The following is a 15,304-nucleotide window of genomic DNA, read 5'->3' as shown; positions in this document are numbered from 1 at the left end:
TATAGAATGATTGGACAGACTATAGTTATTTATTTCTGATCTGATTGTTTTCTAAATTGCACACAAAAATAATATATTTTTGTTATTTCTAAAACACTTTTACTTTTCTTTTGACATCAAACCAAACTGAAATTATTTACAAAAAAACATTTTGTAGAAGGATGGGATGAACTAGTGTTAAACAAATGAAGAGTCCATGGGAAAAACAATCAAATTATAAGGCACATTTGACAGCTTTTAGAAATATTGATTTTAAAGATAGATGCTGCCTGAATGTGTTTAAATTCACAGCAGATAAAATAAACTGCATACTTTACTGCTGTAGGATGTTATTGATTATATAAATCTCATGGGTTTTTTCATTTTATTTATAAAAAATAATATAGTGGGGGGTTTATTTAGTCACGTGAACATTGATCATTATTTTCTTAAAGTGAATATACAGTTTTTTTCAACAATGAAGGCTAGAAGAATTAATTTTGTCCTAGTAGAACAAAATCTGTCCTAGCAGAACAGCATCTGTCCTAATAGAACAACATCTGTCCTAGTAAAACAACATAACAATTTAACCTGTTTCACAAATACACTATGAAACCATACTGTCGATAGATTAGGATAGTGAAACAATTTCTTTTCACAAAAATGTGACTTGGGTCATTTTTCTCTTGGACTCTTCAAATACTTTAGAGTAATTATTAAAATGTGGCTATTTAAAACTAGTAATACATTAGATGATTTGACAACACATTTTCATGAGTTGTCCATTTCATTTGTTAAATTGATATCACAGAGCCAAATGTTTAAATCTCAATCCATACATGTAGGTAATAAACTGTTAAATTCACTTTCATTCTGTATAAAGTTTACATCCCTGAAACAATTTGCATTTATTTTTTTGTTAAAAGCCAAAACCTTTAAATATTTAATGACATGATAGCTAATGTGACATCCAAAAATGAAGAAAACAAGTTATGATCTCCTTAAAGCTTCTTGATCTTCTAACAATAAAGAATGGTTTCCAAATATTACTATCTTTTTCACTTACCTGTAAGTTCCAAATAACAGTACAAATTTAATGCCCACTTATGTTTGCTTTACACATCAAAACCACAAATTTAAAAAGAAACTACAGTTTTAAAGCCATATTCAATGTTGGTGACTATTTCTTGTATGTCACTATCATGCCGACCACTTTTACTGCGATCTTTTAACCTACGTGAACAAGGTCGGACCATTAAAATAGCAAAGAACAAAAGTGCAAGATAAACAAAGCTTAACTTTCCTCTAATCTTCAACAGACAACAAATAAATCATAAATTTGGTTTCAACAGGGCTTTTATTTCACCTGTTATATCAAACTGTAAACTGATGTTTATGAAAACTGTCAAGTTTTACACACTGGTACTGGTTTATTTTAAAATGACATAGTCTTGAAGAGCAGTTTATGAATGTTAGTCAGAAATGACAATGTTCTTGAAGAAATTTAAAACAGGGTCTCACGTACATCTGTGATAAAACATATATACTCCGAGTGAATTTAGTTGAATAACAAAATATGGTTAGAGCGTTTCCATGATGGTATATATATATATATAGTTAGACCTTGTTATGACCGCATTACTGTGACATTTACACTATCCGACCACAAATTGTCAGGAACAGACGTACATCAGTGTTATTCTGTTCATTACACCGGAATTCACACTTTCCGACACCAACAGAGCAAATTAGGAACAAACGTGCATCCGACGTCTGAAAACACCTCTTTACAATGACATTACATAATCACATTGACAGTAGGGCCTACATACACAGCCACTTATCACTGATTTTGTAGTGAGCCGACTGTGTCACGTGCAGTCTGAGCTACCTATGGCTGAGAAATCTGTAAACATGTATTGCTTTTGCAAATAAGCCTTTACTTAAACAATTAAAGGATTAACTTCGAACAATAAAATCTTCTATTTTCATTGATATTTTGTAAAGGAAACAGGTATCAATCGTAGATGTCTTTAACCAAGCAATGATTAGAATGACGATGAATGGAAGGAAACGTTTTATTTAACGATGCACTCAACACATTTTATTTATGGTTATATGGCATCAGACATATGGTTAAGGACCACACAGATATTGAAGGAGGAAACCCGCTGTCGCCACTTCATGGGCTACTCTTTTCGATTGGCAGCAAGGGATCTTTTATATGCAGGATAGCACATACCACAGCCTTTGATGGCTAGCGCTTTACCACTGGGCTACGTCTCGCTCCGACGATGAATGCACCTTATTTAATATATTTAATGATGTTTTTTAAAAACATATTTAATGTATGTACGTGTATTTGTTGTTTTTAATAATAACTGCAATGCATTAATTATTGAAATGCTATTCAGTCATCAGTTAATATTAATTAGTATTTTTTGTTATTTTGGCAATGGAGATACTCATGACAATTCGATACACCGGCAGTTTCGATATAACAACAAAGTGACCCAGGGACAAACATGGTCGTTGTAACGAAGTCTGACTGTGTATATATATATATATATATATATATGTATGTATGTATGTATGTATGTATGTATGTGTATGTATGTATGTATGTATGTATGTATGTATGTATGAATATCTATATATTGTATGTATGTCGAGGTTGACTGTTACATACATAGATATTAACGCACTGGCTCAGGGGATAATTAAATCCTTTCTGGCCTCACAAATTGTCCCATGCCGTTGCTGGGACTCAAACCTGTGGCACCGAATCGCCTGCAAATTGCAAGACTAACCACGATACGCTCTGAGCTATCGAAGCTTCCATAAAAAGGAAGTTCTTTAACTCAACCATATGCATGGGGCCTACAATCTATGCGGTCGATCCCGCTTACGTGCATAAAACAGTGGGCAGACCTGGCACTGGCTAGTATGTATTGATGTATGAATATCTATATATTGTATGTATGTCGAGGTTGACTGTTACATACATAGATATTAATGCACTGGCGCAGGGGATAATTAAATCCTTTCTGGCCTTACATGTATGTATGTATGTATATATGAGTCAGTCAAAGTTGTTTCTGTTTTTAAACACCCCACTAAGAATACCGGTCATAGGATTATAACAAAGAGAATGTCTGCTCTCGTTCAATATAATAATTATATGAATGTGGAAAATATATTTGTTTTATTAATTTTGAAAAATTTCACTAAACCTTCTAATCCAGTATTTTCAAGTACATAATATCATACAGTAATTACAACAATATGTAACTTGTACGCATGTATTTATGTATATACTGAGTTTTCCATAAAGGGACTCTCCCGAGTTTTCAACTTTAACAAGACTTCTGTTTGTTCCCCCCATTCCCACAAACAAAATAAACATACATTCTGCTTTTCCTTATTTCTTTTAAAACACTATCTTCCCTAAACATGTTTTAAATATGAAACATTATACAGCTAAATACATCTGGAATGATCTTTGGGCAAATTATTTCAAATTTCGTTTGACAACTGGAAGAAATAATAAATTTGTACATAAAAAATTATTTTACACAAAAATCAATAAATTAAGAATTAAGATACTACAAAATATTATGATGCCTGGGAATGTATTGGTTAAAGAGGTCTACATATTCTAAGCAAGAAAATGAAAATAACTTCAAATTTTAATAAGGTAAAAATATTTGATTTGTCGAAAACCTTTTGAACTGGTTACAAACTCACGATAGTTCCTTTAATAATTAAGAAAGTAAGATACTGAAACTCACACTCGATGCTGGAATAACTCGATGCTGGCAACTGGACGTCCCTACATGTACAACTGGTACAGGTTTATGAAAACCAGCAATTCAGACATCGAAATTAACCAAGTGTTAACGCTTGACTCAAAAGAGAAAGGCTATTGGCGTATCCCGTTAATAGCACTGAAATCAATGCCTGCATGGACCTGGGAACTTGGAAATGGCAACAAATTGATTCCACAACCGACTGCCATGTGATCCTAAACAGTGCATGTACAACCATGTGATAATGATCAATTACTGTTAGAGACAAGCCTAGGTGATTATCTAACAATAGGTCATATTAGGTTCATATTTACAACAACAGGCAGAAGAATTTTGTTTTGCTTAACGACACCACTAGAGAACATTGATATATTAATCACCGGCTATTGGATATCAAACATTTGGTCATTTTGACATATAGTTTTAGAGAAGAAACCCGCTATATTTTCTCATTAGTAGCGAGGGATATTTTATATGCTCCATCCCACAGACAGGATAACACATACCATGGCCTTTAATATACCAGTCGTCGTGCACTGGTTGGAATGAGAAACAGCCCAATGGGAAGAACAGACAGAGAACATTTATCAGAATATAGGTGCAATTTTATATTAACAATAGTTACCACCTGGTAAATAGAGGATAATAAACGAGTTACCAGTTATTATCAAATTTATGTCCCGAGTGAAATAATTTTCAGTTGTCACGAGCTTTAGCGAGTGACAAATGAAAATTATTTCATGAGGGACATAAATTTGATAATAACAGGTACCGAGTTTGTTATTCTATTTATTACCTGAGCTATTTTTTCTCTAAAAGCCTTTATTTTCGACGCACATGCACGAAGGCCAACCTGTAAACTACAAATTCTACCAGACCGAATCAAAACCTGCCAGACTAAATATAATCATAAAGTATAAGTAGAAAATAATTGCCAGTCTGACTGGAAAACAGGCACAAATATCTACCAGCCCATGGTGATGTTGACCGGCAAATACCTGTCGGGAAGGCTGTATTTCAACCCCTGATTGGTAACATTAGGTAGCAGGCTTCTGAGAACTGAAAACTGGTATAAACCATTTATGAATTATGCAAAAACAATTGTGTAACTCAACATGACCATGTAAATATATGTAATGTTCTAAATGTAATGAATGAATGAACAAGAATACCGGTGAGGTACATAATACGCCCGTCAAGAGTTTGATGGAAAAACATATCTATATTAATAAATATGTTAAGGATATTTTCTTATTATGCATTTGTATCACAGTGACCTAGTAATTGTATGTAACACATTGTATGTAACACACCACCATCCCAAGTTATTCCTACATGTGAGGTTTAATGGTCCTGTATGCAAGATATGATCCGGACAAGGATTTACTGTTATGTGTAGTAGACTGTAAAAAGTAGGTCACAGTGACCTAGTAATAGTATGGGACACACCGCCATCCCAAGTTGTTTGTACATGTGAGATTTGATGGTCCTGTAAGCATCTGTATACAAGATATGGTCCGGACAAGGATTTACTGTTATGTGTAGTAGACTGTAAAAAGTAGGTCACAGTGACCTAGTAATAGTATGCGACACACCGCCATCCCAAGTTGTTTCTACATGTGAGATTTGATGGTCCTGTATGCATCTGTATACAAGATATGGTCCGGACAAGGATTTACTGTTATATTACTGTTACCATTAGTAGCAATGGATCTTTTATATGCATTATGGTCTTTGATATACCAGTCATGGTGCACTAGCTGGAACAAGAAATAGCCCAATAGGGATCAATCCTAAACAGACCATGCATTAGGCAAGCAATGTTAGTTACGATAGACAGTGCAGATCCTATATAGGGGCGGCGCAGATGGTACGGCTGATACGGCCATGACCATACCACTTTTCTCTTTCTTTCTGGGTTACATTTGTTGTATCTGTCAAAATAGCCATCACAGGTAAATTGAAAGGAGAGTCTGGCAACCTTGAGCCATACCACTATTTTTTTACACTGTGCCACCCCTGCTATAAAAAATGCACCAATTGATCAAGTAGAATATCAGATATATATCACAGACAAAACTTCAGGTACGGTACTCATGGGTCTTATACACTGTACTATGTTGACAGTGCACCAACAGGTAAAAGGCTATAGTGAGTGTCTTATTGAATATTTTCAGTCTAGCTCTTAACAGTTTCTATAGAATGATGGAAAGCAAACACAACTCTAAATGGGAATTAAATTCTAACAAGCAATATCAGAGAACTGGTTCATGACAGGGTAAGAAAAGAATAACATACATTTATCAAATATTTGTCATGATCTCATCACAATTTATAACTCTATCCTTCAGCGGACCTCGAGTTCAATCAAATCTATTCAAAGAAGTGTATCTTGAGGCTTTAAGAACCATAGGTAGATACAAAATATTTTTAACGTATTTCAAAACTCAATGCTAAGAAAATGCCAATGATTTTCATTAATACTGGCAATATATAGACATATGGTAGGGTTTAAAAAAAAAAAAAAAAATCAGAAAAAAGAGGTAAATTCACAACATTAAACATGTATAACAAACAGAACATTTCATGTTTTAAGTCAAATACATTGATAACTTGACAAAAAAAGTGTAAAATATCCTTTATTTAATATACAGCCCTGGATTTGTATTTCTATAAATCAGTAATACACCATCTAGAAAATAAGAAGTCTGTTACTGCCCAGTACATAAACTATCAGTATTTAAAAAAGTTTAATCATTAGCAGCAAGGGGTATTTTATATTTGTTTTTCCTTACAACAGGACAGTACATACCATCCAGACAGGACAGCATATACCATCTCAGACAGGATAACATATACCATCTCAGACAAGATAGCCCATACTATGCCACAGGATAACACATACCCTCAGACAGGATATCATAGCATTCCAGACAGGATAGTGCATACCATCCCAGACAGGATATCACATTCCATCCACAGAGACAGAATAGCAAATACCATCTTACAGACATTAAGATAACATATATCATCCCATAGAAAACAAAATAGTACATACTATCCAACAGACAGGGTGGCATATATACCATCCAACAGACAGGGTATAATATACCATCCCACAGACAGGATAGTGCATATCATCCCAGTTAGGATAGCATATACCATCCATACAGTCATGGCAGCACATACTATGGCTGTTTGATATACCAGCCTTGGAGCACTCTTAGCTTTGTAACACCGGTCTCAGTGGTGTCGTGGTTAAGCCAACGGACATAAGGCTGGTAGGTACAGGGTTCACAGCCCAATACCAGCCCAATACCAGCTCCCACCCAGAGCGAGTTTTAATGACTCGATGGGTAACCAACTAACACCTAACCCACTGTCCTGAACAGACAGGGTGGCATATATACCCAGTACCAGCTCCCACCCAGAGCGAGTTTTAATGACTCGATGGGTAACCAACTAACACCTAACCCACTGTCCTGAACAGACAGGGTGGCATATATACCCAATACCAGCTCCCACCCAGAGCGAGTTTTAATGACTCGATGGGTAACCAACTAACACCTAACCCACTGTCCTGAACAGACAGGGTGGCATATATACCCAGTACCAGCTCCCACCCAGAGCGAGTTTTAATGACTCGATGGGTAACCAACTAACACCTAACCCACTGTCCTGAACAGACAGGGTGGCATATATACCCAGTACCAGCTCCCACCCAGAGCGAGTTTTAATGACTCGATGGGTAACCAACTAACACCTAACCCACTGTCCTGAACAGACAGGGTGGCATATATACCCAGTACCAGCTCCCACCCAGAGCGAGTTTTAATGACTCGATGGGTAACCAACTAACACCTAACCCACTGTCCTGAACAGACAGTTCAGATAGCTTAGTTGGATATAATTGGATATAAGCACAAAAATAAGTTGAAATGCTTTGTAAAGTAACTTGTTGAGTTCACTGAGGGGAATTAATCCTATAAACTGTGAACAGTCTGTTAATGGGCTATATCCTGTTTCTCTTGAATATTTAAATAGCAATTACATGAAACTTTGAATAGTTAATCGGCAATTAGGACCGACATATGTTAAAGCTTAAATCTTTAAACAGCAATTATCGCATGCATGCAGCTTTTAACATTTAAATGGCAATCGCTGTTTTACAGCAATTTCAATGGGTTTCTTTTTATAATGCATGTATCGGTACATGTAAGTTACCAGTAAGAGCTGTCCCAGAATAATTGAAATGGAAATGTTTTATTTAATGATGCACTCAACACATTTTATTTACAGTTATATGGCGTTGGACATATGATTAAGGACCATACAGATATTGAGAGAGGAAACCCACTGTCGCCACTTTGTGGGCTACTCTTTTTGATTAGCAGCAAGGGATCTTTTATATGCACCATCCCACAGACAGGATAACACATACCATGGCCTTGATATACCAGTCGTGGTGCACTGGCTGGAACGAGATATAGCCCAATGGACCCAGTAACGGGGATCGATCCCAGCCTGACCGCACACAAAGCGAATGCTTTACCACTGGGCTATGTTCCGCCCCAGAATAATTGATGACTTGGTGATAAGTAATTTTTTATTTAACAACAATCAACAAAATAATGTGCTGGACACACACCTCAGCTATCTGGGCTGTCTGTCCAGGACAGTGGGTAAGTTGTTAATGGTCAGTGAGAAAGACGAGGATGTAGCTAGCTAGTTGTAAAAACTCGCTCTGAATGGGAGCCGGTACCGGGCTGCGAACACTGTACCTACCAGCCTTATGTCCGATGGCTTAACCATGACGCTATCGAGGCTGGTAAATATAGAAAATATTGCAGCAAACCTATCAGGCATATATGTAAAATGATAATGTAAAAGTGTCTCCTGCCTTCCTCATGTTATCAAGTATGAAACAGCCCTAAGTTTTAAATTCTAAAAGGAAAGACAGTTTGTTTTATTTAATGACACCACTATCGACACCATTGCTTTTTTGGCTATTGGATGTCAAACATTTTGTAATTCTGACATATAGTCTTAGAGAAGAAACCCGCTACATTTTTCCATTAGTATCAAGGGATTTTTTTATATGCACTTTCGCACAGACAGGACAGCACATACCACAGCCTTTGATATACCAGTCGTGGTGCACTGGATGGGATTGGAGAAAACCTAATCAGACATTGGCCCATCAAGGTGATTCAATTCTCACACTCTACCATCTGAGCTAGATCCCATCCGAAAAGGAAAGAATTGAAAATATAATTATTATATACTTACTGGAAGCCGAATCTCGCAATATGCCATGGTCGTCTAGATCAAAGTCGTCACTGACAGCCAGAAATGCCATGTTCTCTTTCAGGCTTCATTCAGTCATCATAAAGCTTGGACCTCCATAGCTGAAATCCAAACACAGATTCTATTACCACTGACAGTAATTATTGTTATCAACAAATTGAATATATTATTAATTTAATAATACATTTATTTTCAGTTCCATGTTTATAATTAGCGGTATTCTTGACACATTTTTTTAGGCCATCGGTCTACAGGCTGGTAGGTACTGGGTTCGGATCCCAGTCGAGGCATGGGATTTTTAATCCAGATACCGACTCCAAACCCTGAGTGACTGCTCTGCAAGGCTCAATGGGTTAGTGTAAGCCACTTGCACCAACCAGTGATCCATAACTGGTTCAACAAAGGCCATGGTTTGTGCTATCCTGTCTGTGGGAAGTGCAAATAATATAAAAGATCCCTTGCTGCCTGTTGTAAAAGAGTAGCCTATGTGGCGACAGTGGGTTTCCTCTAAAAAACAGTGTCAGAATGACCATAAGATAAAAAATCAATGTGCTCTAGTGGCGTCATTAAATAAAACAAATTTTTTATTTTTTCTTGACACATTTTCCCCCATCCTTTTATTAGCATCTTGTATGGCCTTGCTATACATTCACTGATATTTTATGCTCACTAACATTTCCTGATTTACAGTATATTACTAAGTATGCATGCAATGATTCTTCACTTGTATCTTTTTATTAAGTTGTTTTTATTGTTCTTGCTTCTCTCATTTACGATCACTTTACCAAGGACAAAATGTGTTCTGACTTTCCTGTTATTCACACATACTGCATTGTAAGAAACTGGTGTAACAGTTAATAAATATGCAAATAACAAGTTTAAATAGTGACATTAATACCTAGTTACACATCATGTACAATGATTTCACTCCATAACAAATGTTATGTCACATCATCATCACATTTGCAGAAAAGGACAGCCAGTCTATAAAAACCTGTATATACAGATGCAGATATACAGTAATTATATGCCTACCTTATTTCAAATAAACAAAGAATTCCACATTGACTTTATGCCAGTAATCACAAACAAAATATAATATATGTATTATACAGGTAACATAATACATAATCCTAGAATATCCATATCATCAGGCATATGTATGCCCTTTAGCACTGTATATATATCTACTGACTATATGAATGTGTTAGAATACTAACTAGTTTACTATTTGGCTATACACTTTAATCATGTATGCTGGCTTGGTAAAACCAAAGATCTGTATGTCAGGTATTTAAGTTCTAAGATCAACATTCTTTATACTTCTTCTCAACTGCAAAAACATGTCGATCATAGCAAGCCACACCAGTGTTTTGATCCAGCCCAGATATTAATCTTGTGGTATCAACATTTCAATACATTCGTACCAGTAAAATGTGGATCATCTGACAACAAAGGAGGAATACAAGCTACCAGAAAGATATGTGGACTCCTGCCAATTAACCCTTCCAGCTGTAACAATGACTTGTTTAGTGTAAATCCAGTGTTAATCACTGTGACATAACATGGGTGTAATATGTGTATAATATCTACACACCGTACAATAACAATACCATGTAAATGACAATTAGGGTTACACTGTCAGAAATGTCTAAATGTTAAGTACACAGGTATTTGAAAGGAAAGGTAAATAATGTTAATTTAATAACACCCAGGTATGAATTGTTTCATCAACAGCTACTACCCCGGTACATACAGGTAATCAACACTAACAGTATATAATTAGCATGGGGTGGTAAGGGGTGTCATGTCAGACCTCAGCAAATCTAATTTTAACTTTAATATAACATGTTATACAAAAGGTAATGGTTAAAGTTTGTTTTGTTTAACAACACCACTAGAGCACATTGATTTATTAATCATCAGCTATTGGATGTCAAACAGTTGGTAATACTGACATATATAGTCTCTCTGAGAGGAAACCCATTACATATTTCCATTACCATAGTAGCAAGGGATTTCTATATGCACCATTCCCAAGACAGGATAGCACATACCACAGCCTTTGATATACCAGTCTGTTGGATGGTGCATTTAAAAGATCACTTGTAATAAATTGAAAAATGTAGCAGGTTTCCTCTCCAAGACCATATGTCAAAATTACTCAATGTTAACAATAGCTAATATATTTCTTGTTCCAGCCAGTGCACCACAACTGGTATATCAAAGGTCGTGGTATGTATTACCCTGTCTGTGGAATGGTGCATATAAAAGATCCCTTGCTGCTAATCGAAAAAGAGTAGCCCATGAAGTGGATACAACGGGTTTCCTTTCTCATTATCTGTGTGGTCTGTAACCATATGTCTGATGTCATATAACTGTAAATAAAATGTGTTGAGTGCATTGTTAAATAAAACATTTCTTTCAATAGCAGTTGATTAATAAATCAGTGTCCTCTGCTGGTGTCAGTAAACAAAATAAACTGTTTTCACAGACGTTACTTTCTTACCTAACATAGTGCATGCACTTTGTTTTCACTTAACACAATGTAGGTCAGCTAGAAAGTTCAAATAATTATTCAGCTTAATGAAATATTAATATTCCTTTGTTAACTGTGATATTTTAGGCTGCTCAGGTTAGTGTAGTAGGATGACGTCTTCCTATGCATATTTCTTAAATGTATCCTCAAATAACCATGAACCGGGCTATTAATGGAAAATGATTTCTGCACACTCCCATTGTAATGTACGATCGATTTGATGAAATAATATTTTACCTTGTTCACTTTATTGTCAAAATCAACAACAAATGTTAATATCCATGCCATTTTCTGTTGTGAATAGATTAAATGCATGTGGTAGTCTAATGTTGATATTTTTCAGCTACTCCTGTAAACCGAGCTATTGTTTTTCAAGAGTGACGCATGTCACATGATGTGTGTCATGTGACGTCACCAAAACTCTTAGGCAATGAGTCTATGAAGCAGAGGAGATTTTGATGACAGCGATGTAAAGATGTTGTTCATTTAGGTTTGCTTAATATTACACACAATTTAAAGGCATACTGTCAGAGACCACTGACCTATTAAATGGCCTAACAAAGTATTACCTAAACAAATATAAATTTGATTTGTCCCTAAATGTACTTTATTCAACCATCTATGTAACCACCATACTCCACTTACTAATGATATTTTGTAAAACTAATTGAATTATGGCAATGGTCCATAATTCAAAAGCTAATATTGCCAAGACGGTTGACATGGATTTTACTCCATCATGGTTCAGTTATGGTGATGCCATAGCTAGATTTGGTTTCCAAACATTAATGTAATTATCATTTATTATAAATTTTTAGAGAAATGAGGTCCTTAAATCTGTGACAGTATGCCTTTAATGTAGTGCACACCGTGCAAAATGGCAGTCGTGTATACATTTCTCTACGTATAAAAATATTTTGAATGTCTACTTGTCTTTTCCCCATTTGTGCACTTTGTTTTTGGCCAGAAGAAAAGAGCATCAAAGAAAAGCTATGTGGCAGTCCTGGTGAGCTCCAACTAACTGTTCATTGATGCAGCACATCTTAGGGTTTAGTGAGCATATGAAATCGAACGAGAAGAAGAAGAAGGTTTTGGGAAGGTTTTCTTAATTCAACAAACATATTTTGATGTCAGGGTTCAATCGTATGCAGATTCCTTAAACACAAATCAAATGCAAATAGACTGGTTTGTGGGGTAGCCCAGTTCACGTTTTTTTCACGATACTTCACCTAAATTCTGATTACATATACAACAGTATAAAACATACTCTTAATATCAGAGCTTTAAACATACAACTGGATGGATGATAAGACCATCTGTTTAATTAATATCAACCTGTAAACATGCTTTGTTGACCATCTGTTTAATAAATATCAACCTGTAAACATGCTTTGCTGACAATCAGTAGAACTTTTAATTAATAACTAATTATTTATGACATATGTACAGTAATTAATTATTGATCTATTTCAACAGTTTAATTATATGAACCTGTTGTAGTGCATGGGATGAAACCTAGCTCGTGGCATGGGTGGATGCTTAGCAGGTGGCATGGGACAGTTCTTAGCAGGTGACATGAGAGGATGCCTAGCAGGTGACATGAAAGGATGTCTAGCAGGTGGCATGGGAGGATGCCTAGCAGGTGGTATGGGAGGCTTCCTAGCAGGTGGCATGGGAGGAAGGTGGCATAGGGGTATACCTAGCAGGTGGCTATTAAAGAATGCCTAGCAGGTGGCAATGGAGAATGCCTAGCAGGTGGCACTGGAGAATGCCTAGCAGATGGCATTGGAAAATGCCTAGCAGGTGACATTGGAGAATGCCTAGCAGGTGGCATAGAAGAATGCCTAGCAGGTGGCATAGGAGGAAGGTGGTATGGGGGTATACCTAGCAGGTGGCATTGGAGAATGCCTAGCAGGTGGCATTGGAGAATGCCTAGCAGGTGGCATTGGAGAATACCTAGCAGGTGGCATTGGAGAATGCCTAGCAGGTGGCATAGGAGGAAGGTGGTATGGGGGTATACCTAGCAGGTGGCATAAGAGAATGCCTAGCAGATGGCATAGGAGGAAGGTGGTATGGGGGTATACCTAGCAGGTGGTATGGGGGTATACCTAGCATGTGGCATTGGAGAATGCCTAGCAGGTGGCATTGGAGAATGCCTAGCAGGTGGCATAGGAGAATGCCTAGCAGGTGGCATTGGAGAATGCCTAGCAGGTGGCATAGGAGAATGCCTAGCAGGTGGCATAGGAGAAAGGTGGTATGGGGGTATACCTAGCAGGTGGCATTGAAGAATGCCTAGCAGGTGGCATTGGAGAATGCCTAGCAGGTGGCATAGGAGAATGCCTAGCAGGTGGCACAGGAGAATGCCTAGCAGGTGGCATAGGAGAATGCCTAGCAGGTGGCATAGGAGAATGCCTAGCACGTGGCATAGGAGAATGCCTAGCAGGTGGCATAGGAGAATGCCTAGCAGGTGGCATTGGAGAATGCCTAGCAGGTGGCATAGGAGAATGCCTAGCAGGTGGCATTGGAGAATGCCTAGCAGGTGGCATTGGAGAATGCCTAGCAGGTGGCATAGGAGGAAGGTGGTATGGGGGTATACCTAGCAGATGGCATGGGAAGATACACACTAGGTGGCATTGGAGAATGCCTAGCAGGTGGCATAGGAAGATGCCTTGCAGGTGATATGGTAGGATACCTAGCAGGTGGCATGAGATGATACATACTAGGTGGCAAGGAAGATGCCTAGCAGGCGACATTCCAGGATGCCTAGTAGGTGTCACGGGAAGATACATACTAGATGGCATGGGAGGATATCTAGCAGGTGGCATGGGAGAATGTCTAGCAGGTGGCATGGGAGGATGCCCTTCAGGTGGCATGGGAGTATATCTAGGTGGCATGGATGGTTTTTAGCACGTGGCATGGGAGGATGCCTAGCAGGTGACATGTGAGGATGCCTAGCAGGTAGCATGGAAAGATACATACTAGGTGGCATGGGAAAATGCCTAGCAGGTGGCATAGGAAGATGCCCAGCAGGTGGCATGAGAGGGTACACACTAGGTGGCATGGAAGATGCCTAGCAGGTAGCATGGGAGGATGCCTGGCAGGTGGCATGGGAGGATGTATAGCAGGTGGCATGGGAGAATACCTAGCAAGTGACATGGGAGGATGCCTAGCAGGTGGCATGGGAGGATGCCTAGCAGGTGGCATGGGAGGATGCCTAGCAGGTTGCATTGGAGGATACCTAGGAGGTGGCATGGGAGGATACCTAGGAGGTGGCATGGGAGGATGCCTAGCAGATGGCATGGGAGAATACCTAGCAAGTGGCATGGGAGGATGCCTAGCAGGTGGCATGGGAGAATGCCTAGCAAGTGGCATGGGAGGATGCCTAGCAGGTGGGATGGGAGAATACCTAGCAAGTGACATGGGAGGATGCCTAGCAGGTGGCATGGGAGGATGCCTAGCAGGTGGCATGGGAGTATGCCTAGCAGGTGGCATTGGAGGATGCCTAGCAGGTGGCATGGGAGGATACCTAGGAGGTGGCATGGGAGGATACCTAACAAGTGGCATGGGAGGATGCCTAGCAGGTGGCATGGGAGGATGCCTAGCAGGTGACATGGGAGGATGCCTAGGTGACATGGGAGGATACCTAGCAGGTGGCATGAGAGGATACTAA

General features: G+C 38.1%; 3 protein-coding genes across 3 annotated transcripts in view; 2 read left to right on the top strand and 1 right to left on the bottom strand.

The window, feature by feature from the left end:
- LOC121383746 (microtubule organization protein AKNA-like) overlaps positions 1-9,147 on the bottom strand; it is a 37,195-nt gene extending 28,048 nt beyond the window's left edge. The window contains exon 1 of the mRNA XM_041513843.1: positions 9,078-9,147. Coding sequence (XP_041369777.1) covers positions 9,078-9,147 — 70 coding nt within the window. The remainder of the gene's footprint in view (positions 1-9,077) is intronic.
- Positions 9,148-13,890: 4,743 nt separating this feature from the next.
- LOC121383745 (paraneoplastic antigen Ma6E-like) lies at positions 13,891-14,313 on the top strand. The gene has a single exon (XM_041513842.1). It carries the CDS (start codon positions 13,891-13,893, stop codon positions 14,311-14,313), a length of 423 nt encoding a protein of 140 aa, XP_041369776.1.
- Positions 14,314-14,629: 316 nt separating this feature from the next.
- Positions 14,630-15,304, top strand: LOC121383744 (glycine-rich cell wall structural protein-like). The gene has a single exon (XM_041513841.1). The coding sequence runs from the start codon at positions 14,630-14,632 to the stop codon at positions 15,302-15,304; it is 675 nt and encodes a 224-aa protein (XP_041369775.1).

The sequence above is a fragment of the Gigantopelta aegis genome, chromosome 10 (genome assembly GCF_016097555.1).
Source record: "Gigantopelta aegis isolate Gae_Host chromosome 10, Gae_host_genome, whole genome shotgun sequence".
In the NCBI taxonomy this organism is placed as follows: domain Eukaryota; kingdom Metazoa; phylum Mollusca; class Gastropoda; order Neomphalida; family Peltospiridae; genus Gigantopelta; species Gigantopelta aegis.
This window is presented reverse-complemented; position numbering and strand designations above follow the sequence as displayed.